The 26,790-nt window shown below is 38.6% G+C and overlaps 1 protein-coding gene across 1 annotated transcript in view; it reads right to left on the bottom strand.

Moving 5' to 3' along the window:
- Positions 1-646: 646 nt before the first annotated feature.
- LOC128649541 (occludin) overlaps positions 647-26,790 on the bottom strand; it is a 47,394-nt gene continuing 21,250 nt past the window's right edge. Inside the window, exons 5-9 of the mRNA XM_053702877.1 lie at positions 15,891-16,042; positions 9,626-9,790; positions 7,467-7,638; positions 5,996-6,037; positions 647-2,291 (exon numbers count right to left, since the gene is read on the bottom strand). Of these exons, the coding sequence (XP_053558852.1) occupies positions 2,190-2,291; positions 5,996-6,037; positions 7,467-7,638; positions 9,626-9,790; positions 15,891-16,042 (633 nt within the window). The 3' untranslated portion in view covers positions 647-2,189. The remainder of the gene's footprint in view (positions 2,292-5,995; positions 6,038-7,466; positions 7,639-9,625; positions 9,791-15,890; positions 16,043-26,790) is intronic.

Genomic DNA, 26,790 nt, shown 5'->3' with positions numbered 1-26,790 from the left:
CAAGGAGGCCATGTCATTAGATTTTCTTCTTTTATACCCTTTCTTGCCAGCCACTCTGTGGAGTACTTGGACGCGTGTGATGGAGCATTGTCCTGCATGAAAATCATGTTTTTCTTGAAGGATGCAGACTTCTTCCTGTACCACTGCTTGAAGAAGGTGTCTTCCAGAAACTGGCAGTAGGACTGGGAGTTGAGCTTGACTCCATCCTCAACCCGAAAAGGCCCCACAAGCTCATCTTTGATGATACCAGCCCAAACCAGTACTCCACCTCCACCTTGCTGGCGTCTGAGTCGGACTGGAGCTCTCTGCCCTTTACCAATCCAGCCACGGGCCCATCCATCTGGCCCATCAAGACTCACTCTCATTTCATCAGTCCATAAAACCTTAGAAAAATCAGTCTTGAGATATTTCTTGGCCCAGTCTTGACGTTTCAGCTTGTGTGTCTTGTTCAGTGGTGGTCGTCTTTCAGCCTTTCTTACCTTGGCCATGTCTCTGAGTATTGCACACCTTGTGCTTTTGGGCACTCCAGTGATGTTGCAGCTCTGAAATATGGCCAAACTGGTGGCAAGTGGCATCTTGGCAGCTGCACGCTTGACTTTTCTCAGTTCATGGGCAGTTATTTTGCGCCTTGGTTTTTCCACGCGCTTCTTGCGACCCTGTTGACTATTTTGAATGAAACGCTTGATTGTTCGATGATCACGCTTCAGAAGCTTTGCAATTTTAAGAGTGCTGCATCCCTCTGCAAGATATCTCACTATTTTTTACTTTTCTGAGCCTGTCAAGTCCTTCTTTTGACCCATTTTGCCAAAGGAAAGGAAGTTGCCTAATAATTATGCACACCTGATATAGGGTGGTGATGTCATTAGACCACACCCCTTCTCATTACAGAGATGCACATCACCTAATATGCTTAATTGGTAGTAGGCTTTCAAGCCTATACAGCTTGGAGTAAGACAACATGCATAAAGAGGATGATGTGGTCAAAATACTCATTTGCCTAATAATTCTGCACTCCCTGTATGTGTATATATGTCTGTAAATACATATATACACATATAAATACATAAATACATATATACACACACATATAAATACATATACTGTATATATATTTAGACATGTATATGTATTATCTCTATGTTAAAGCCCTTTTTTAGTCTTTTTCCCCCCAACAACTGAGATCTCATATCGTTCAGCCCTTATAACTTTTTTTATGCAATCTTTTTAAAAAATAATTTTTATCAGATAGTGTTATTATGATTCTAACTGTAGTTTTAATGTATTTTTGATGGGGGGTTTTTCTCCATTGTTTTGCCTTGCGTAACAGTTAACCAGAGCTCTGAAGTCTTGCTAACCCAACGTGCGTTAAATTCAATTATGCTCATGTGAACGCGTTTAATTTCAACACGTAATACGTACGCTACTTCCGACGTGTGCAATGAGTCGCAATAAACCCCTTTTCGATTCGCAACAGTTATCGCGCCACTCGTAATCTAGCCTTAAATTGCTTATTAAAATGGAGTCATCTTTCCTAATAAGACCTGTTGCTGTTATACTAAAAGGGACATTATACACTAGATTTTTCTTTGCATAAATGTTTTGTAGATTATCCATTTATATAGCCCATACAACTTTAAAAAAAAAAATATATATATATAGTTTTGCTTATTTTTAAATAACATTGCACTGATTTTCAGACTCCTAACCAAGCCCCAAAGTTTTATCAAAATACTGATGTATACCTACTCCAGCTTTCTCCTGTTTGCGTAAAGGGTTTTTTCATATGCAGAGGAAGGGGGAGGGGGGAGTGTCTGAATATTTCCCACTTGCAGTGGGTGTTCCAGATAATCCTTTAAACAGAGCTAAACTGGGAGCTTCTAAATAATTTTTTAAACTGTTTTATACTGGATTTTTATATCAGTATCTGTGCATCTTATTCTTTATACTAGTGTCTATTACATGCAGTTAAATGAAAATTGGAGCATACTGTCCCTTTAATGTGCTAGTTCTCTGATACAGCTGCAGATTACTATTGAAGTTAACGTGACCTTCAGATTCAAGGTTAAAGAAATTGTTGAGTTTCATTCCTCCAGAATTCAGATCAGGGGGAAAATCCTTAGTTACAGCAACTTGATTGCTGCCATCTCGGGGTGTCTCCTACTTAATATCCTCCAGTGTTGCCCAATTTTTCAACTTCTATATTTGTCATAGCCATTCACCATCCTCTTGATATGAAACAGCTTGTTTCTGAGTTGTTTGGTTTCATTCTTCTTTGACTGGTAATCAGGAGTCTAAAGAAATAAAATGAAAATAGCCAAAGTGATTAGATCATTTAATTTAGTGGTTACTTTTAACATTCAATTTAAATATAGATTTTGACAGCAGATAAAAACCAAAAGATTCATGGGCCTCTAGTTATCAAGCGTTATCAATTCCGCAGCGTATTTGTGGCGAGGCTGATTCGCCGTAGTTATCAAGCCCTACAGCCGGCAAAAGTAGAATTTAGTGACGTAACATACGATCCACCGGACTCAGTCCGACACAGATCGATGGTTACGTCACTACAGATGTTCCGAACGCAAGTTCGGCACAATCTGACTACTTTTGGTAGTTATCAAATACCTACCAGGTACGCTCGCCACTTTTCCGGGTCAGCGTACCTTGTTTTCAATCCGCCGCCCTGGAGTCTGACAGCAGCGAGAGCTCATGTTCGCTGCTGCCCAATATTCCATTGATTTCTATGGGAAGTGTCTGCACCTAACACCCTAACATGTACCCCGAGTCTAAACACCCCTAATCTCCCCCCTACACCGCCGCCGCCTACTTTATACTTATTAACCCCTAAACCGCCGCTCCCGGACCCCGCCGCACCTAAATAAACTTCTTACCCCATAAACCGCCGCTCCCGGACCCCGCCACCACTATAATAAACTTATTAACCCCTAAACCGCCACTCCCGGACCCTGCTGCAACTGCATTATACTTATTAACCCCTAATCTGCCGCCCCCTACACAGCCGCCACCTACAGTACATTGATTAACCCCTAATCTACCCCCCTACTCCGCCGCCACAAGTCTAACCTTAACATCCCCTAACTTAAATATTATTTAAATTAATCTAAATAAATATTCCTATAATTAAATAAATTAACTACAATTAGCTAAAATAAAATACAATTAAATAAACTAAACTATAGTACAAAAACAAACAAACACTAAATTACAAAAAATAAAAAAATATTACAAGAAGTTTAATCTAATTACACCTAATCTAAGCCCCCTAATAAAATAAAAAAGCCCCCAAAATAATAAAAATCCCTATCCTAAACTAAATTACAAAGTAACCAGCTCTTTTACCAGCCCTTAAAAGGGCCTTTTGCGGTGCATTGCCCCAAAGTAATCAGTTCTTTTACCTGTAAAAAAAATAAATACAATACTCCCCCCCCCAACATTACAACCCACCACCCACACCCCCCTACTCTAAAACCCACCCGATGTCTGGGTGGTGGGTTGTAATGTTGGGGGGGAGTATTGTATTAATTTTTTTTACAGGTAAAAGAGCTGATTACTTTGGGGCAATGCCCCGCAAAAGGCCCTTTTAAGGGCTATTTGTAATTTAGTTTAGGGTAGGGAATGTTATTATTTTGGGGGGCTTTTTTATATTATTAGGGGGCATAGATTAGGTGTAATTAGTTTAAAATTCTTGTAATTTTTTCATTTTCTGTAATTTATATGTATTTTTTGTACTTTAGTTATTTTTAGTTAATTTTATATAATGTTAGGCAATTATAGTTAATTAATTTAATTTATTTGATGATAGTGTAGTGTTAGGTGTAATTGTAACTTAGGTTAGAATTTATTTTACAGGTACTTTTGTAGTTATTTTAGCTAGGTAGCTATTAAATAGTTAATAACTATTTAATAGCTATTGTACCTAGTTAAAATAAATACAAACTTGCCTGTAAAATAAAAATAAACCATAAAATAGCTACAATATAATTATTAATTATATTGTAGCTATCTTAGGGTTTATTTTATAGGTAAGTATTTAGTTTTAAATAGGAATTATTTATTTAATTATAGGAATATTTATTTAGATTAATTTAAATAATATTTAAGTTAGGGGGGTGTTAGGGTTAGACAGGTTTAGGAGTTAATTCATTTATTATAGTGGCGGCAGTGTAGGGGGGGAGATTAGGGGTTAATCAATGTAATGTAGGTGGCGGCAGTGTAGGGGGGCAGGATAGGGGTTAATAAATGTAATGTAGGTGGCGGCGGGCTCTGGGTGCGGCGGTTTAGGGGTTAAACAATTAATTTATTTGCGGCGGGGTCCGGGATCGTCAGGATAGGGGTTAATAACTTTATGTAGGTGGCGGCGGTGTAGGGGCGGCAGATTAGGGGTTAATAGGTATAATGTAGGTGGCGGCGGGGTCCGGGAGCGGCGGTTTAGGGGTTCATATATTTATTATAGTGGCGGAGGGGTCCGGGAGCGGAGGTTTAGGGGTTAATATATTTATTATAGTTGCGGCGGGGTCCGGGAGCGGCGGTTTAGGGGTTAATAACTTTATTCAGTTGCAGGGGGCTCCGTGAACGGCGGTTTCGGGGGTAAAACAGTATAGTTTAGTGTGGGTGCTTAGTGACAGGCAAGAAAGCTGCGAAGAAGCCGATGAGCAGCGAGATCGATGACTGTCAGTTAACAACAGTCCGCTGCTCATCGCTCCATACTTGGTGCGCGGCTTCTTGACAGCTTTCTTGATAACTTTGGCGAACATATTCAGGTCCGCGGCGGCGATGTCAGGCAAGCTTAGGCGAGCGTATTGGGCCGCCGAATGCAGGTAAGTAGACAGCTTGATAACTAGAGGCCATGGAGTCTGGTCACTTTTCCTTCTGAAGTGTAAGCTTAAAGGGTCATTGTTACTCAAACATTTTCCCCATTTTGTCCATACTAAAGAACAGCATTTAAACACATTTTTTCTTAAGCTTTTTTGCTGAAAAAATGTGAAGTAAAATATTTTTAAAATTTAATGGAATAGATAGAGCATGTCATTTTTTTACACTTTTAAAATCACTTCTATTTTCAAATGTGCCTTGCTATCTTGTAAATGAATACACACATAACCTACACTAGTGGGAGCTAGCTGGTGATTGGTGCCTGCACACATTTGCCTCTTGTGATTGTGTCCGCCAGTAGTGCATTGCTGTTCCTTCAGCAAAAGATAACAAGAAAATGAAGCAAATTTGATAACAAAAGAACATTTGAAAGCTATTTAAAATTGTATGTTTTATCCGAATCATAAATGACATCTTTGGGGTTTCCTGTCCCTTTCACTAAAATAATTACTGCATATTAATTGTATTCTTCACGCTAATGTTCATTGGCTGTTAAAGGGATATGAAACAGCTCTTTTACTTCTCCTTACTTGTTTTCTTGCAAAATGAGCACTTAGAAATTCTCACTGTAGCCACATCTATACTGAGATAAGTTGTTCACATGTTGTGAATTTAAAGGGACAGTCTACTCCAGAATTGTTATTGTTAAAAAGATAGATAATCCCTTTATTACCCATTCTCCAGTTCTGCATAACCAACACAGTTATATTCATATACTTTTTACCTCTGTTATTACCTTGTATCTAAGCCTCTGCAGACTGCCCCCTTATTTTAGTCCTTTTGACAGACTTGCATTTTAGCCAATCAGTGCTGACTCATAAATGACTCAACGGATGTGAATGTTATCCATATGGCACACATTAACTAGCGCTGTCTAGCTATGAAAAAGTTTAAAAATGCACTGAGATAAGAGACGGCCTTCAAGGGCTTTTCAACAAAGAATACCAAGTGAACAAAGCAAATTTGATGATAAATGTAAATTTGAAAGTTGTTTAAAATTGCATGCCCTATCTGAATCATGAAAGTTTAATTTTGACTAGACTGTCCCTTTAAGTTGCATTCTGTCCTCTTCTATCTATATTTAAAATAAGAATATTGTACTCACTCTTTTAAGATCTTTCAGTCTGTTATACTCTTCAGCTACCCCCTGCAAATAAGAATGGATGATTAGTACAAACAAGAAGAGTTGAGAGCGTCAGGAACAGAAACCAGAGTAGGATGTTCTAAAATTGGGGGGGGGGGGGGGGGGGTAATGGAAGTCAGAGGCATATTGTGCTATGATAAATAAGGTCCTACCAATATGTAGGTTCTAATAATAATGACACGATTCACATAGAGTATACAATTAAACCATTCTTCTGCTATTAAATGTTTCTCTTTCTCTTGTTATAATGTTGCTTCTTTCCATAACAGCATATTTATCTCAGGAACCTGCACATATCCTGAGCTCTATATGGTAGTAGTGTTTGCAACAATGTTTGTAACAACGTTTTACATATAGTGCTCAAGACATATGGAAAGGAGCAAAGTTGTTCTTTTTTTTAGAAAACTGTACACTCTATCCAAATTATGACAATTTTGTTTTGACTTCCATGTCCCTTTAAAATAAGTTTGTACTTGAATTCATTTTTTATAGAAGTGACTATTTTGTATTGCTCTTGAAATGTGAACACAAGAAAATTAAAAACATTTTATGCATAGATATTTCCTATATATGTGACATGACTGGGCCATAATACAAACCTACCAAAAATATATTAAGACCATATTTTGCTAAGTGGGTTGCATTACTATCTAGTTATGGTGTTATTTTGAAGAAAACTGTACAGCACTATCAATATAATATGGTCAAAAATATAAAAAACATAAAAATAAATAAATAAACAATGTGGGGGGGGGTTGATGGTTTTGCTAAATTTAACATCTATGATTTATTATCTACATGTTGAAAATGAATTATCATTACTGAAAGGACAACAGGCTTCTAATTTTCCTTTATTTTGTGTGATTGTAACCCTTTTCCTTGGTATTAATAAATTTAATATTATGTTAAAAACGCCAAGAAAATGTTATACTGAAAGGTTATTTCATGCCTGGTGTCTGCACAGCTGTACCCAAATGGTATGTAGCCATTATATTTTGGCCGCAAGATTGTCAACTAGAATACATCAACCTGCCCATGAAATACTGCAGCATCTGTATAATGCTTGAGTCTTGCCAGTAATACATATCGGTAAGGTAAGGGTTAGGGATTTGGGATTAGGTGAGAGTTTGATGTTAGGGTTAATCCCCTGGATGTCAGAAAAGATTGTAATTCATTCCTGCACTATTGACATGGCAGTAGCCATATTCCTGGCAACCTACCCAGTTACATATGGATTCATCATGACAAGAGTGTGACTTGTTGGGTAAACATATCCCATACACATACGTTTTAAGTTTTAGTTCCGACTCTGTCATATGATTTTGTTTTATTTTCATTGGACTCCTTGTCTTGATACTGTTTGCATCAAGGTCAGTTTTGATTCCATTAGAACTTCTTCTACTAGCATTTGATTTAGATATGGAGAAATGACCTGGTATTGAATGCTGCCCTCGGTTAGTCCGTCAAGTTGCTTGTTAAGCTGTTGCAGCTGGTCGTTGATGTCATCCATCTCTGCACACATGAGTTTATAACGGCGTAGGTCAGAATCAAACTCCCGCTTGTACTCCTGACGTTCAGTATCCGAGGATATAGGTGGATATAGACTGAGGGAAATTGAGACATTATCATTGTGAGATGGGCTCATTAATTCAAATTCCTATAATAGCAGCATCAACTAAAACTTCTTTGCTATTTTCATACACTCATGTTATAAATATAGGAAGACTATGTTCTCATAGACCAGAATGCTATAGCGCCCACTTTCTATAGTTGTCCTCACCTGTAATCCTACCATGACTCCTGTACTGGCCCTCATTGTCTATAGCAGTGTTTTTCAACCAGTGTGCCGTGGCACACTAGTGTGCCATGAGAGATCCTCCGGTGTGCCGCGGCATACTGACAACAATGCGACATTTTTTAAATTTTGCTTGTTTTTTTATTCTGGGCCTTTTTTTTTATTTTAAGTTAGATGATGACTGATGGGGGGGACTTTTCCCAGTGCGGGGGTGTCCCTCTTTCAAATTTTAAAATATTGGGGAGGTATGCGACAGGCTCATCAGGCGTCATTTACATCAATGACATATTGACATTCATTCACAGACAATCATTATGAATGTTTGTGAATGAATGTCAATATGTCATGTATAGTTTGTAGGAGGCATGGCATGACAGCACAGTACAGTGTGTGTGTGTATATATATATATATATATATATATATACACATATACACTGTATTAAGCTACAATGTGTTATTTTGTAAAATTTTAGGATGGTGGTGTGCCGCAGGATATTTTAATGTAAAAAAGTGTGCCACAGCAAAAAAAGGTTGAAAATCACTGGTCTATAGCTTCTCGAATATCCCTCTATTGTTTCTACTCTCTTCAGGCACTGTTACACTTCTACAGTCCCAACCCCCTGTAACTTCTATGTTATTGCTGTTCTAGTGTTACTTTATATAGTATATATGCTGCTTCTCAACTGTAGGCTTTTCTAATATGTATTAATCTCAATATCTCTGTTATTTTTTTCCTTAAAGGATATGAAACTGTAGTAAAAAAAGTTAAATGACAGAAAACAAAAAAACAGACTGTGTTAAAAAAACAGCAAATAACGTTCTTGTTTTATTGCTAAATGAGCACTTAGAATTCCTCAGTGTAGCCACTGCCTGCAGCTAGATAAGGGAGCTACTATTATAAATCTCATGTTCTACAGTCACATTATGTTTGCTGCAAAAGTCCTCTACTAAGTATGGGCAATAAACTGACTCCTAGCAACACTTCAAAGGAAAAGGTGCTCCTTTGCATTCCTGTAGAGAAGTGATGGACCCTTCACAAATTAAGTTAAAAAAAATAAAATAAAAGGTAAAATCCTCTTTTAAATGATGAATACTACATATTGCAATTATTTCTATTAAGTATAACACACTTAGGGGCCGATTTATCATGGCCCGAATGGGGCCAAACACTCCTGTTTCCACAAGAGTCTTATGACCGCTGCTCCTTAACTCGTACTCCTGCTCTGAGGCTGCGGACATAAATCCGCCCGATCGCATACAATTGGGTTGATTGACACCCCTGCTAGCGGCCTATTGGCCGCAAATCTGCAGGGGGCAGCATTGCATAAGCAGTTCAACAGAACTGCTTGTGCAATGATAAATGCCGACAGCATATGCTGTCGGCATTTATCGATGTGCGGCGGACATGATCGCTTCAGTGGATCATGTCCGTCTGCACCATGATAAATCTACCCTTTAGTGGGGGTTTTTTGTATTACAACAATGAAACAGAATTTTTTATAGCCCATTAAAGGGAAGTAAAAGCCCATTTTTAATATATGATTGGTATATATCAACAGCTAGACACTGTATTGTAAACTGTAAACTGCCTTTTGTTAAACAATTTTTATTTGCTATTTCATAGCAGTCCTAGAATACAACCCTTGACAACCCAATAAGCACTGATTTTGTTCCATTCAAATTTTAATATTTTATGGATATTTTACATTGAATTTAATGTCCCTCTATCTCCCTTCATAATCCCTACTGCTCATCTACTCCCAGAGTATTCACTGCCCCAGTGTTTGCTTCTCACCTCTCCCACTCTCCCAGATCTCTGTCATCTCCAGAGTCTACAGCCGTTGTATAATCCGTCTCATACTGGGACTCATCAAGCTCTGGATTCCTTCTCCGTCTTCGGCCCCTGTGGACTGGAGGTCTTCTGCTTCTTTCAGGGGGTGCACTGGATGCAACATATGAGCTACAAACACAGTTGTTACCACATTAAAGGGACGTAATACCCATATGCTAAATCACTTGAAAGTGATGCAGGATAACTGCAGAAAGTTGACAAGAAAATATCACCTGTACATCTCTATGTAAAAAAGGAAGATATTTGACCTCCAAAATTCTTATGCTCATAATAGCAAGTGCTCTGTTATCCTTCAGCTACTATCCAGCTGAAAGTTAAAAAAAAACATATATTATGCTTACCTGATAATTTCATTTCCTTCTGTATGAGGAGAGTCCACGGCATCATTCATTACTGTCGGGTAATACTGAACCTGGCCACCAGGAGGAGGCAAAGACACCCCAGCCAAAGGCTTAAATTCTCCCCCTACTTCCCTCACATTCCAGTCATTCTGCCATGGGAACAAGGAACAGTAGGAGAAATATCAGAGTATAAATGGTGTCGGAAGAGAAAAACTAATTTTGGTCCACCCATCGGAGTATACGGGCCCTTATACAGAAGGAAATTAAATTATCAGGTAAGCATAATTTATGATTTCCTTCTTAATATGAGGAGAGTCAACGGCATTATTCCTTACTGTTGGGAAAACTATACCCAAGCTCTAGAGGACACTGAATGATAACGGTAGGGGTAAAAGAGAGGCGGACCCTTATCTGAGGGCACCACAGCCTGTAAAACCTTTCTCCCAAAAGCTGCTTCTGCCGAAGCAAAAAACGTCAAACTTGTAGAATTTTGAAAAAGTATGTAAGGAGGACCAGGAAGCCGCCTTACAAATCTGATTCATAGAGGCCTCGTTCTTAAAGGCCCAAGAGGAAGCCACCATTCTAGTGGAATGAGACGTAATCCTCTGAGGAGGTCTAAGTCCGCTGACTCGTAAGCTAAGCGTATAAAACTACTCAACCAAAAAGATAAGGAAGTCGAAGAAGCCTTCAGACCCTTACGCTTCCCAGAGTAGATAACAAACAAGCAAGAAGTTTGCCTAAAATCCTTAGTAGCTTGAAGATAAAACTTCAAAGCTCAAACCACATCCAGATTATGAAGTAAACGTTCCTTCGAAGAAGAAGGATTAGGACATAAGGAAGGAACCACAATCTCCTGATTGATGTTACGATCAGACACCACCTTAGGGAGAAAACCCAAGCGGGTACATAGGACAGCCTTATCAGTGTGGAACACCAGATAAGGAGGCTCACATTGCAAGACAGCTATTTCAGAAACTCTGTGTGCCGATGCAATAGCCAATAGAAAAAGAACCTTCCAGGACAACAATTTGATGTCAACTGAATGCATAGGCTCACAAGGAGCCCGTTGCAAAAAACTTAAGAACAAGATTCAAACTCCAAGGTGGAGCATTAGATCTAAACACAGGTCTGATCCTAATCAGAGCCTTAACGAAAGATTGCATGTCAGGGAGTTCTGTGAGCCTCTTGTGCAGTAAAACAGAAAGGGACGAAATCTGTCTCCTCAGGGAACTGGCAGACAGGCCCTTCTCCAGACTTTCCTGGAGAAAGGAAAGTATCCTGGCAGCCTTACCTTATGCCAGGCTAAACCACGCTCTTCACACCAGAATAAGTAAGCTCTCCACACCTTATGATAGCTGCGATGAGTAACAGGCTTACGAGCCTGAATGAGAGTATCAATAACCCTCTCAGAGAAACCTCTCTTGGCTAAGACTAAGCGTTCAATCTCCACGCAGTCAGCCTCAGAGAGTCTAGATTTTGATGAACAAAAGGACTCTGTTCAAGCAGATTCCTGCAACAAGGTAACTTCCACGGAGGAGATAAGGACATCCCCACCAGGTCCGTGAACCACATTCTTTGCTACCATGATGGAGCAATCAGTATCACTGATGCCTGCTCCTGCTTGATGTGGGCCACTACACGAGGAAGAAGTGGTAACGGCGGGAAAATGTAAATCAGATTGAACCTCCAAGGCACTGCTAATGCATCTATTAGCTCCACTTGAGGACCCCTGGACCGCAACCAATATCTGGGTAGCTTGGAATTGAGACGGGACGCCTTGAGATCTATCTCCGGCGTTCCTCATTTGTAGCAAATCTCCGCAAACACCTCGGGATGGAGAGACCATTCCCCCGGATGAAATGATTGTCTGCTGAGGAAATCTGCTTCCCAGTTTTCCACACCTGGAATGTGGATTGCTAAGAGCGAGCAGTTGTGGGCTTCTGCCCACTCCAGAATCCGAGATACTTCTCCTCATTGTTAGGGAGCTTCTCGTTCCCCCCTGATGGTTGATGTAAGCCACCGAGGTTATGTTGTCTTATTGGAATCTGATAAACTGGGATGAACCCAGAAGAGGCCAAGCCTTCAAAGCATTGAAGTTTGCCCGAAGTTCCATAATGTTGATCGAGAGGAGGGATTCCTCTCGAGTCCACAGGCCCTGTGCCTTCCTGGCACCCCAAACAGCTACCCGTCTTGATAGACTTGCGTCCGGAGTCACAAACTCCCATTATGCTCTTAAGAAGGATGTTCCTTGGGACACGTGATCTTGACAGAGCCACCAGGAGAGCGATTCTCTCGACCGGTTGTCCAGAGAAATCTTTTCGGACAGATCCGAATGATCGCCATTCCACTGTCTCAGCATGCACAGCTGTAGTGGTCTGAGATGGAATCTGGCAAAAGGAATGATGTCCATGCTGGACACCATGAGACCAATCACCTCCATACACCGAGCCACAGAGGGCCTTAAGGAGATCTGGAGGGCAAGACAAGCAGAAGTTAGCTTGTAATGTCTCTGGTCTGTAAGGAATATCCTCATAGATATGGAGTCTATTATAGTACCCAGGAATTCCACCCTGGTACCGGGAATAAGAGAACTCTTTTCTAAGTTTATTTTCCAACCATGAGATCAAAGAAGAAACAGAAGAGATTTCGAATTGTCTTCTGCCAGACGACAAGATAGTGCTTGAACCAGAATATCTTCCAAGTATGGAGCTACTGCTATACCCCTGGTTCTGGCCACTGCAAGCAGAACCCCTAGAACCTTCGTAAAAACTCTTGAAGCAGTAGCTAGACCAAACGGAAGAGCAATAAACTGGAAGTGCTGGTTCAGGAACGCAAACCTTAGGAACTTGAAGTGTTCCTTGTGGATTGGAACATGAAGTTAAGCATCCTTCAGATTTATAGTGGTCATGAACTGTCCTTCCTGAACTAAGGGAAGAACAGACCTTATCATCTCTATCTTGAACAAGGGAACAGATAGGAATTTGTTTAAGCACTTTAGGTCCAGAATCGGGCGGAAAATTCCCTCCTTCTTTGGGACCACAAAAAGGTTTGAATAGTATCCCAAACCTCTTTCTGCGAGAGGTACCGGGACAATGACTCCTAGGGAGGAGAGATCCCTCACGCACCCCAGAAAGGCTTCTCTCTTTTTTGGCCTGGAAGATAGGTTTGATAGGAGGCATCTGCCCCTGGGTGGATGAGACTTGAAACCTATCTTGTATCCCTGAGCAATGACCTCCAGGACCTACGGGTCTTGCACGTCCCCAAACCAAGCGTCCGAAAAGAGCGACAGTCTGCCCCCTACATGATCCAGAATCGGATCGGGGCCGCCCCTTCATGCTGACTTTGTCTCTTGGATTGCTCAGGCTTTGCAGAGGGCTGCTGACATTGGGATTTATCCGAACGAAAGAAACAAAATTAGGACCTTGTCCCTTAGGCTTGTTCTTCTTATCCTGCGGTAAAAAGGCACCTGTGCCTCCAGTAACCTTGGAGATAATTGAGTCCAAGCCTGGACCAATTAAAATCTTTCCCTTAAAGGGGAGGGAAAGAAGTCTGGACTTAGAAGTCATCTCCGCAGACCAGGATTTCAGCCAGAGTGCCCTACGGGCTTGAACAGAAAAACCTGAAGCCTTAGCATTCAGGTGAATAATTTGCAAATTATCATTACAAATAAAAGAATTAGCCACCCTTAAGGCCTTAATTCTTTCCTGGATCACGTCGAGGGGACCCTCCATCTCCACCTCGATCAACTCAGATAAGGAGTCGCACCAGTAGGTAGCCGCTTCAGCAACAGCAGCAACAGCCGCTGCCAGTTGAAACAAATCCCGTATGTTGAAACATCTTTCTTAACAGAGTTTCTATCTAATTATCCATGGGCTCTTTAAACGACGAACTATCATCAAGCAGGATAGTAGTGTGCTTAGCAAGCGTGGAGATAGCGCCATCCACCTTGGGGATGGAACCCCACAACTCCAATTGAGAGTCCGGGACCGGGAACAATTTCTTAAAGGAAGATGAAGGGGAAAAAAGAGAACCAATCCTTTCCCATTAATTCTTAATAATGTTCGCCATCTTTACAGGAACCGGAAAAGTTTGTGACACAACCCTGTCCTCATAGACCTTATCTAATTTAGGAATCAAAAGTTCCTCAGGCAATTTGGGCTCTGGAACCTCTAACGTAGCCAAAACTTCCTTCCCTGTGACGAAAGGCAAAGAATAACTGGGATATGAGGGAAGTAGGGGGGGAGTATTTAAGCCATTGGCTGGGGTGTCTTTGCCTCCTCCTGGTGGCCAGGTTCAGTATTTCCCAAAAGTAAGGAATGATGCCGTGGACTCTCCTCATATTAAGAAGGAAAATAAAAATTGCAGCCTATCAGCTTTATCCGTGCTGATGTCCCATTTTGATTTAAAGTGATTTCATGAGATTTCCCTGAAATCTTGTGATATTTAATAGTAAACTTACTTAAAATGTGGAGGGAAATAACATGACTGTGCCTGCACATGCCAGAAGCAATCTCCCTTGCAAGTCCTGGGACTAGCATCCTGATTGGCTGCTTACAATCCCTTTACAATGGGATGTGGCTACTAAGGAAATGTTGAGGTAAAACATCTTCCTTTTTACATAGAAATTTTCTTTGTTATATTCTCAAGTTAGCTTTTAACAGGTATGTTGAATCACTTTCAAGTTCTTCAGCATTTGGGTATCATGTCCCATTAATGTATCTAGTCACATAAGTCTATCATGTACTCATTAGACAATATATCTAATGTCACTCACATTTATCTTTCGTTGAAGGATACAGCAGGTAAGAGTAAAGCAATATAAAATATTACTTACCTATTAAGAAGTTTTGATAAATAAGTATAAATGTCCCAACTCTGCCAGAACTTATTTGCACTTAGGAATAACTACATATAAAAAATTAAGGGCTAGATTTCAAGTGGAGCACTTATTTATTGAGCGCCTGTAAACAGGCATAGTTTACGGGTGCGTGATAAATAACCAGCTATTACAAGTGGCTGGTTATTGCTACCATGAGTTTACATTAGCAATTAGCGCTCCAAAAATTAACCAGAGATCAGATTTCTGGTTAATTTTCTAAATGTGCCCCAATTGCTCCCAAAATAAAGTGTGTAGGTAATTTTCAAAAATAAAAAATATTAGCATCTTTTTTTTTTTTTTAAACTGTATGAAGCAGTTTTTAGGGGTTAAAGTTGGGGGGTGTGGGGTGTTAGAAAAAAAAAACGGCAATGAAAAGTGCCTTTACATTGCGGTCTATGAAGAACTGTGTGTTATCTATAAATATATATGTATATGCTTATATACAGTTATATTTATGTGTTAATATGTGTATAATACATATATAAAGACATAAATATATACTGAATGTATTTAAGCATATACATATATATTTCAATCTTCTGCCCATTGCTGTGCTTCTTACCCCCTTCGCTGTGCTAGGTTCTCATACCGTGTTAAATGCCGACAGCGTATGCGCTACAGCGGATCATGTCTGCCCGACATTTGATAAATCGACACCTTGGTCTTCGCTCACTCTAACCCAAAAATTGCACACAAAAAATGTTGTGCTTGAGCACAGACATTTACTTTGTAATACACCCAGAAGTTTGAGCGGTCACAATATTGCTTATCGCGATTCGCTCTACTTTTAGCGGCCACTTGTAATCTTGCCTTATGTGTGCAATAGTCATGATTGTTTATCTGGCCATTATGTATCCCATCCCCAGGCTATTTTAAATATGGAACACAATTATTTCCTGCACTAATAGTCACAACATAATTGGGAGTCAGAAAGTGAGACTTTATTTTGGTATCTTATTGAGTTTAAAATAAAAAAACATCCTCATACCTGCTCATAAGAGGGGTCTCGACTCTACTGTCAACACTGTCCTGAGGTTTGTAAATGCTGTTGTTGCTCAGAGCCTTAACTGGACTCTGCGGCCTCTCTGAGTAAGTAATGGTCACGGTATCATCAGGGGGGACCCCAGGAACACTCTTCACCTGCACAGAACAAGAACAGAGCTTTACCTGGCACTGACAGATCTCTGTACCACATTACACTGACAATAAACCACAGCAATGCAGGTTAAAAGAAATACACAGCACTGATATTTTACTATATATCTACATAAATTATAGAGTTATATCAGGGTTCTAAATTCCAGTCCTTAAGCCTCCTTAAAGGGACATGAAACCCCAAAAATATATTTATTTCATGATTCATATAGAGAATACAATTTTAAACAACTTTCCAATTTACTTATATTATTTAATTTGCTTACTTCTCGTGTTATCCTCTGCCGAAAGGTTTATCTAGGCAAGTTCAGGAGCAGCAGAGAACCTAGGTTTTAGCTGCTGATTGGTGGCTGCATATATATATTGATTGTGATTGGCTCACCCATGTGTTCAGTTAGAAACCAGTAGTGCATGGCTGCTCCTTCAACAAAGCATACCAAGAGAATGAAACAAATTAGATAATAGAAGTAAATTAGAAAATTGTTTAAAATTGTATTCTCTATCTGAATCACAAAATATTTTTGGGGGGCTTTCATGTCCCTTTAACACGCCAGATTTTCAGGCTTGATAAATGGAATTGAAAAGCCTTGAGCTTCACTGACAATACCTATTGCACTTATATATATACTTGCAGTTTTAATAACATACAACAAGGTGCCCTTACTTTAGTGAGCCGGCATCTACTTTTGTGAAATTTGTCAGCATTATCAATTTCTACTTGTTCTAAGCATAACAAAAAATGATTTTGCACATGAAACACAGTGACTAATCTTCTTGGGCTGAATCACAAACCATTGTAGTGATGCAGAATAAATTTCTGCAAAGCACATTTTTACATTTCTTTTAAAGGGACAGGCAACTTAAAAAATGGTATTGTTTAAAAAGATAGATAATCCATTTATTACCCATTCCCCAGATTTGCACAGAAAAATACACTTTTACCTATGTGATTACCTTGTATCTAAGCCTCTTCTGACAGCCCCCTTATCACATGGTTATTTATTTATTTATTATGTATTGACTTGCATTTTAGCCAATTAGTGCAGTGTCATGCACAACTCATTGGGAGAGAGCACAATGTTATCTATATGGCCTACATGAACTAGCAGTCTCCCGTTGTGAAAAGCTAATAAAAAGCATGTGATAAGAGGCTGTCTGTAGTGGCTTAGAATTAGGCAGAAATTTAGAGGTTTAAAGGTTATAAAGTAAATTAATATAACAATGTTGGTTGTGCAAATCTGGGGAATGGGTAGTAAAGGCATTATCTATCTTTTTAAACAATAACAATTATTGTGTTGACTGTCCCTTTAACTTGAGCCTGTACTATCCCCACTGGCTTAGAGGGGAATGGGAAATCACACAACACTCTTATCATCTACCGTTCATCATATAGAGATCTACTGGTAGAACAAAATCTACCTATGAGAAACAAAATGTACCCAATTCCCTGATATCATATCTCATGTACTAAAAACAGACACATCTGATAGAACACTGCATTGAATTGTATGAGCTGATTATAGCATTAAGAATGTACACATCCAACTAATTATGAAAATCGCTTAGGCAATTAGAAAGTTAGAAGTGCAGAGTTCATTGCCCATGGTTATACATTACAAAAGGATCATATATAATGTAACACGCTCATGATAATAAACCTCCTAACATTTCAAAGAGGAACTAGCGCACTGTGTATGTTTTGCAGTTATTTGCTAAGGTAGGATCAGGTTAAGGAAACTATCTCTGTTATCTTTTCTGCTATAAGACTGAGTCATGCAATGTATCTCATATGGCTTTTCAGAAAGTGTTCAAGCTGAAAGCTATTCCAATTCATTAGAAAACATAGCTTGCTGTTTCAAGGTTGGCACTAGATATGTTAATTCAGATTTGGAATTTAGCATGTAAAAAAAACTTTATTCGTTGCACCCCTACGTAAACAATATATGAACGGCTCTAAGAAAAACCTACACAAACAAGTGTGATTTCTCTAATGGTGGGAAAGACTTCAAATTCTAAACTATAATATTCAATAATGATCTAGCAGTATATCCTTGACTGATCATGCATTTTTGTATTTGACAATTCTGACCCTTTTAAATAAATATAAACAAATAAATAACAAATCTTTTTCTTCTTCTATTGGCTTTAATATTTAAAGTGACAATAAAGTCAAAACAAAACTTCCATAATTCAGATAGAGCATGCGTTTCAAATAACTTTCCAGTTTACTTCTATTAGCTAATATGCTTTGTTCTCTTGGTATCCTTTATTGAGAAGCATATCCAGGTAGGCTCAGGAGCAGCAATGCACTGCTGGGAGATAGCTGTTGATTGGTGACTGCTCATATATGCCTCATGTCATTGGCTTATCTGGTGTGTTCAGCTAGCACCCATTAGTGCATTGCTGCTTCTTCAACAAAGGACACTAATAGAATAAGCCACTGCCCAGCTTCTCCTCTATTGCCAAAAAGACATTCCCCATACGACATAGCGAACAAACAGATTTTGTTAATAAACAAATTCTGAACAACTCAATGACTGAATATTGGATGAAACAAAATAATTTTTTTGTCTGTCGACAAGTCTAGTTGAAAGCTTTTTCTATTGACTGATTTGAATTTGAATAGAAAAATAAACCAATAGAAATGCAAGGACACCCCTATAAAAGGGGGAACCTGCATTCAAGCTTCTGTGTGCTGCGGGGACAGCATGAAGATGGAGTGAGAGGAAGAAAAGAAGAGGACCACTGGAGAGGACTGCCATGAAAAAAGAGGCGCGCACCATAGAAGAAGAGGACTGCCGCTGCCCTTGGCTGCCAGCCGCTGTGGAGCCACCGCTGCCCCCTAAGGAGCCAGATTGAATATGGTGAGTTAAAACTTGAGGTTCTAGCCTTAAGGTTTTTTGGGGGGTTAATTGCAATGGGGGTTGTGGTGCTTTAGGGGTTAATAGAGAAGGGGGTTCATTTAAATGGGGTTGTGGCGGTTTAGGGGTTAATTGAGTAGGGAGTTAACTGTGATGGGGTTGTGGCTGGTTAGGGGTTAAGTAGTGTTGAAGGAGTTTTGCAATGGGGGCTGGGGCGAATTAGGGGTTATTACAGTAGGGGGTTTATTGCAATGGGGATTAGTGCGCGAGAATAGGTGTTAGTTTTTTTACATTGAAGTCTATGGGGCCAATGCGATATCGCAATATATGAAGTCTAGCTTTTTGTGGGCGTTGGGTGTCGCAAGAGTGCAGCATTTTTACTTTCAACTTGCCTTTATTTCTATGTTTATTATTTAATGTCTATATTGACCTGAAACTTACTGAGCATGCTGATAAAATATTGGCTGGTTGGTAACTCATGTTTTCAGTGACTTTGCGCTGTGTTAAAGGAACATTAAAGGGACATTAAACACCACATACATTTTATTAGCATAGTATTAACTAAGGTTATCTCCTGCCTCCCTCTAGTCATGAGTGCAACCGTGTTGAAATCTACTTTCCACTGCATTTCAGTGTTGACCTGTTTTCACATGCGCAGCAACTCTCCTTCATATACCTATAGAGTAACCTACGTTTCAAAATGGCAGCACCCATAATTAGAGGAAGGTGCATGGAATGAATTTAGCACATAGAGCTATACATGGATAGTATCATGGGCTCACATAGGGTAATATATATATATGGGGAAGTTATATGATCAAGTGCAAGGTGGTATACATGGATACTAATGTGTGCTATACACAGACAATAATGTGGACAAGCATAGGGTGCTATACATAGACAATGTTTTGGGGGCACGAGCTGGATTCTGTGCGACAATAGTAACAACATGATGTTTCAGCCTCACCTTCTGGATGGAGGACTTGCTGCTGCACCTCATTCCCATGAGCAATATTTGTGGTTTGCTCTCTGTCACTCGTTGTCAGCCAAAAAGAGATGAACAGAGCTGATACTTTCCTGTGCTATTAGCACTACTACCGTACCACCACTAGTAGCAAACGAATATATGTGTGATGCTGGGAGGCAGAGCGTGAGCGGCCGCAGCACTGCCGAATCACCTATGCTTGCAAGATGAGCACTGTGACTGCGGGCTGCGGCAGCCGCTCCGCTCCCGACCACCTCAGCTGCTCACATCCGATTCCAGTCCCGGACCATCACATCCATAGTATCCCGGCGGCCCAATCCGGCCCTGGGTGGCTTTTTTGTTTTTATAAAGGTATTAGATTAGGTTTAATTTTTATTATTTTGGATAAAATTTCGTTTATTATTTTTTGTAATCTTAGATTTTTTAAGTTTTTTGTAATCTCAGTGAGTTTTTTTGTAATGTTAACTTTTTAATTTTTTTTCGTAGGATTTTTTATTTTGTAACTTAGGTCTGTTTTTTTAGTTTATTTTAGTTTTTTAAAATAGTTATATTAGGTTTATTTATAGTTTAAGCTTAGGTTTTTTGAATTTCACAGGTATTTTTTTGCCATTTAAAGTTAGTTATATTGTAACTTTAATTTAAAGTTAGGGGGTTTTAGGTTTAGGGGTTAATAGTTTAATTAAGTGTGTTGTGATGTGGGGGGCCGGCGGTTTAAGGGTTAATAGGTTTATTTTAGTGTTTGCGATGTGGGAGCCAGCGGTTAAGGGGTTAATAGGTTTATTTTAGTATTTGCAATTTGGGGGGTGGCGGTTTAGGGGTTAATGTGTTTATTTAGTGTTGACAATGTGGGGGGTCTGCGGTTTAGGGGTTAATACTTTAATTTAGTTATGACGATGTGGGTGGATGGGCGTTGGATTAGGGGTTAATAGGTTTATTATAGTATTTGTGATGTGAGGGGATGGCAGTTTAGGGGATAATAGGTAGTTTATGGGTGTTAGTGTACTTTATAACATTTTTGTTATGAGTTTTGCGAAATATTTTTATTTTTGCAAAATCCATAACTACTGGTCTTTGATAACGGAATGGATTGTGGCGGTATAAGCTATAACGCTAGCATAATAGCCTGACCGAACAACTTGTAATACGGGAGACCTGAAAATTCCACACTCAAAAGACATTTTTTGAGTGCGGAATGGAGAGTTGCGGTACATGCTAAAACGATAGCGGTATATCGCCGCAACTTGTAATACGGGAGACCTGCCATTTCACGCGCAAAGGCCAATTTTTTAGCGGTATAGCCGTACCGCAAAACTTGTAATCTTGCTGAAATTGTTTTCGCTTTCAGAGCAGTATAACTTGGCTTTTCTTGCATGGATTTTTAAATGTATGTTTTCACACATTTTTATTTAAAAAAAACTTGATTGTTTACTATTTTAAGAAGTGAGATAAAGAGAATAATATGGATTCTAAGAAGAAACCATAGTATTCAAAAAACACAGGCGCTATACAGCTTAAAATAGAAAAATTATAATAACTTATGAGCATATAACGCCAAATATATGTGCAAAAAAATGACACCTGGTGCAAATTGGATCAACCAAAAAAGTGCTGGCGACAATAGAATATAAAATATATAAATTTAATTACATAATTGAAACAAATAAAATAAAGTATATTTTGCAAACAATAGCGCTGATCAGGCGCAATATTGAAGTGTAGTATACAAATAGCGACAATGTGATAAAATGTACAATACAAATGTAACAGTTTGAAGAGTGTGATTGATTCCCAAATATGATTCGCTGTGATGGTTCTTGAATTAGCCCAGATTTTGAAAGAGGATTTTGAAGGAGGATATTGATCTTCAATGAGAGACCGGAGATCGGTGGTTGAATCCTATATGTTCCTCTCAGTGGCGTGAAACTCCAAACCGCAGGATGCAGAAAGAATCAACCCAGCAGGGAAGAATGCAAACACCTTTACACAGGTAACTGGGACACTGCACCTACGGAGGCCGGAGAGGGACAAAAACAGAACAGAGCAGAGCAACGCGTTTCAACCCGTACACAGGGTCTTTTTCAAGCCTAAAGCCCAAGTACGGATTGAAACTCGTTTCTCTGCTCTGTTCTGTTTTTGTCCCTCTCCGGCCTCCGTAGGTGCAGTGTCGCTATTTGTATACTACACTTCAATATTGCGCCTGATCAGCGCTATTGTTTGCAAAATATACTTTATTTTATTTGTTTCACTTATGTAATTAAATTTATATATTTTATATTCTATTGTCGCCAGCACTTTTTTGGTTGATCCAATTTGCACCAGGTGTCATTTTTTTGCACATATATTTGGCGTTATATGCTCATAAATTATTATAATTTTTTCTATTTTAAGCTGTATAGCGCCTGTGTTTTTTGAATACTATGGTTTCTTCTTAGAATCCATATTATTCTCTTTATCTCACTTTATCAATAGAGGTTGGGAGTTTTCTCTTAATCACCACAGGCTTAATAGGTCTCTTTTTTGCGCAGTTAACCCTTTACCCTTATTTTCTTACTATTTTAAGAAACATTATTATAAATATAGTTCAAATGATACTTTCATACAAGAAAAATGCTTCACGATTTAAATACAGACTTCGTAAAGCTCTTTTAAAATTGCAAAAAAGTATTTGGATATTAAAAAAAAAACAAGGCAAATTATAAAATTACTCGTAAATGTTTGAAATTGTTAACTGCACACATCATTAATTTATATTACTGGTTAACTGACACAAAATCTACACTTACACTCATTAGGCATTTATCAACAATATTAAATCAATGAACCATAATGTTTTAATTTCACTTTGAAACATAGAAACATAGATTTTGGCAGCAGATAGGAACCAAGAGTCTGCCATTATGTCTGATAAAGTGTAAGCTTAAAGGGACAGAAACACAACATTTTTCTTTCATGATTTAGGTAGAACATTTTTAAACAACTTTCCTGTTTACTTCTATCATCAAGTTTATTTCATTCTTTTGGTATCATTTGTTGAAAAAACAGCAATGCACTAGTGATAATCGGTATTTAAAGGGACATGAAACCCAATTTTTTTTTCTTTTGTGGTTCAGATAGATCATGCAATTTTAAACAACTTTCTAATTTACTTCTATTATCTAATTTGCTTTGTTCTCTTGATATCATTTGTTAAAAAGCATATCTAGATAGGATCAGTAGCTGCTGATTGGTGGCTGCACATAGATGCCTCGTGTGATTGGCTCACCCATATGCATTGCTATTTCTTCAACAAAGAATATCTAAAGAATGAAGCAAATTAGATTATAGAAGTAAATTTGAATGTTGTTTAACATTTTATTTTCTACCAGATTCATGAAATGCATTTTTGGGTTTAGTGTCCCTTTAAATGCAGCCAACAATCAGCAGCTAGAGCCTAGGCTCTTTGCTGCTCCTGAGCTTACCTTGATAAACCTTTCAGCAAAGGATAACAAGAAAAGGAAGCAAATTAAATGATAGAAGTAAATTGGAAAGTTGTTTAAAATTGTATGCTCTGTCTAAATCATGAATGTCTAATTATGATTTACTGTCCCTTTAAAGGGATATGAAGCCCAATTTTTTTCTTTTGTGATTCAGATAGTGCATGCGATTTTAACAACTTTCTAATTTACTCCTATTATCAATTTTTCTTCGTTCTCTTGGTATGTTTAATTGAAAAACAGGAATGAAAGCTTAGGAGCCAATCTATTTTTGGTTTAGAACCCTGGTCGCACTTGCTGGTTGGTGGCTAAAAAAATGTTACCTGTTTTTTTCTTTTTGCTGTCTATGCCGCTATCTCCTATCAGAGTGTTAGCGATTGTACCATTAGTTTGTATAGTGCACGTTCCTTTATGCACAGCTTCCATAAACAGCACATGCGTCTAGAGCTCGTGCCAGGGGGTGTGAAGCAAATCTCTAATTGGTTGTACTGCTTTCAATGAAATACAGAGAAAAATAAATTATAGACAAGCTTAGAAGGTTGTGTTCATTATATGTGAATAGAGGTATGTAGCATTAAAACATATATATCTAGCGAGGACGTGTCAAATCCATTTAAAATATTTGTTTTATACGAAATATTTGTATACAAATTGTTCCTGGAGCTACTGTCCTTCAGCCTGAGATAATGACCCACATTCTGTTGTTGCTGTTGTTGCTCTTTGTGTGAAACATTTCACATATATTTTGCTTCCATTAAGGGCTGTGCAAATTCTTGCAAGACTCTCCATGTCTCCATGACCATTAGCCTGTTTCTCTTTTATTTTGTGTTGTTAGATAGATTGTCCTGCTATCAGCAAAAATATACCTTTTCTGGTGCTCTAGACTATAAAAGGGACCTACCACCTCAAAATAAGCATTACAGTGGTACAAGTGACCACTCTTTAGAAAAAAGGAGAGGCCCCTCTTTAAAATAAATGTTCACATTCCCAAATGGCCATAAGCTTATAACCATGGCAACGGTGATTACATGATAGAGCCATGTACATATGGAACAACATCTGGGGGTGTCCCCTATGTTGCCCTCCACAATAAATAGGCAATCCTGCTCTTTCAAATGAGTGGTCCTGTATCCTTCCAGCTGCTAGATAATAGTCACAACAATGATAAATATCTCTCACGATTGGTTCTTTATTGGTGTTTCCATAGAAATATATCATAACTCCCAATATTGGAAAGAGTGAGGTTCTACTAATGTCCTTATAGCTATCAAGTGATAGTCATAGTAATAATAATCACCTGCATAGTTCCATGTTCCCCTGAACCAGGGCCAACCTTAGCATTTGTGGGGCCCTGTGCAAGTTAGATTTGTGGGGCCCCTCAGTCCAGTGCCCTTATCCCCTTCCCCTGTATGCCCTGCCTCTTGTATGTGCCAACATTCAGTGATACCTATATAAGGAATAACACAAAATATGAGACCACCTGATACCATAAACATTTATCATAAACTAAATGCAACATATACATTGCACCATCTTATAACCTCACCTCTGACATTGAGGGGGACCCCCAAAATAAATGGGAGAACTAAGTGAAAGTAAATAGATGTGAAATTCTATCTAGGATGCTTTTTTGTACATGGGTTTTTTCCAAAATATTTTTTGGTACACTGAATGAGTTTAGACAGGGGTATTTGCATACCAGCAACAAATATGCGGATCCACACCAAAGAGTCTATGCTTATGCTGTGCCATCTATATTTTGTAAACTTTGTTTTAACATGGGGAGCTCCCTGGTTCTTTACAGTGTTGATAATTATCAGGATTCCCTGAAGCTGCATATCACAGGCGGTCACATGACCGATCTGAGTGACGCTTCTTACTACGGCTTTTGGGAATGCTGGCAGCTCGGACCTTCCACGGAGCAGGAATACTAATGAATGTAGCAGCTGTGGGTTCCCTGTACGGTTTTACTAATGAACAGCTAAGAGGATCACAAGATACTGTTTCTTTGTTTTCCATTGTTGAAGAGTGAACTCTTTAGCCGGCAGTTGTTGGTTACTTCCGAGACTATAATTACGTATACAGTATTTGCAACTTCTTAATCTGAGATAATTGGTAATTGAATGTATACACTGCCAAATTTTGTTAAGTCACCCCTCTGGGAAATCAGAATCTTGGTTCATTTTCAAATGTTTCTAATATTTTTATAGTTAGATATTTTAGACCTTTTCTACATAAATTGTAAAATTGTGCAGTGACACAAATAATACATTTTATCTTCTGATATTTAATGATGATTTGATTTATTGAAAAATGGCCTAGATTACACGCGGTGTGCAATAGCAAACATTACTGTTAAGTCATGATATTTTTACAGCTAAAACCTATATTAAAATAAGGGTGTGTTTACAAAGTATAGCTCCCTTTCCCTTTAATGTGTTTAGAATGACTTGTTATACCGGCTTCAAGGTTTAAAATCTATGGGAAAATGCTACTTTAGGTATATTTTATATATGAAATAGCTGTTTCTGCTAATTGAAATCACAACTTAATCAAATTGGCTGAGCTTGCAGGGAGAGCTTTTCTGTATATTTACTCAAAATCCTCCTTATCTTTTCCATCACTGTATACACAGTGTGACCAGTACTTAGAGAGAACAATTGAAAAATTGTATTATCTCTCTGCCTACCACTGGGGGCTTAATTTCTTCTAAACTCTATACTTTTCTATAACCAGTACTTAAGTATTGAAATATACAGTATAGGTGGGGTACAACAGGCAAAGGCAGCCTATTGTAAATGTAATGAGTGCAGACAGCTAAAAAAAAGTTCTATTACAGGGGTTAATATTACATGCAGTAAATTGTGACTTTGTGACCTTGCTCAGAGGTACTTTGCCTGTGTTTCCTATTTTAGACTCACAAAAAATGTGGGAAATACTGAGGCAGAAAACAGGAACTGGGCTGCTTGAGAAGCCTCTGATATGTCAGTTATGTCCACTGCTGCAATATATGAACTGTATTGGTAGTATACATACTGCACATTTAATATATGACATGTATTGGTCACTGACTACCTACCCAATACACTGGAACCTGAACCGTACAAACAATATTGATGATATGCACTAGTATTACAGTATTCAGACTAATAACTAACAACACTTTCTTCTCCATTGCTTCCCACATTTGCAGACTCTAATTCTAACACAGACATGTAAACATACACTCTCTCTTACACATTCACACACACTTATAAACACATACATACATACATACACACACAAACATACACTCTCTCTTACACATTCATACACACACACTTATAAACACATACACATACATGCATACATACACACACAAACATACACTCTCTCTTACACATTCACACACACTTATAAAGACATACACATACA

The sequence above is a fragment of the Bombina bombina genome, chromosome 2 (genome assembly GCF_027579735.1).
Source record: "Bombina bombina isolate aBomBom1 chromosome 2, aBomBom1.pri, whole genome shotgun sequence".
In the NCBI taxonomy this organism is placed as follows: domain Eukaryota; kingdom Metazoa; phylum Chordata; class Amphibia; order Anura; family Bombinatoridae; genus Bombina; species Bombina bombina.
The sequence above is the reverse complement of the archived record's forward strand: the minus strand, read 5'-3'. Positions and strand labels throughout refer to the sequence as shown.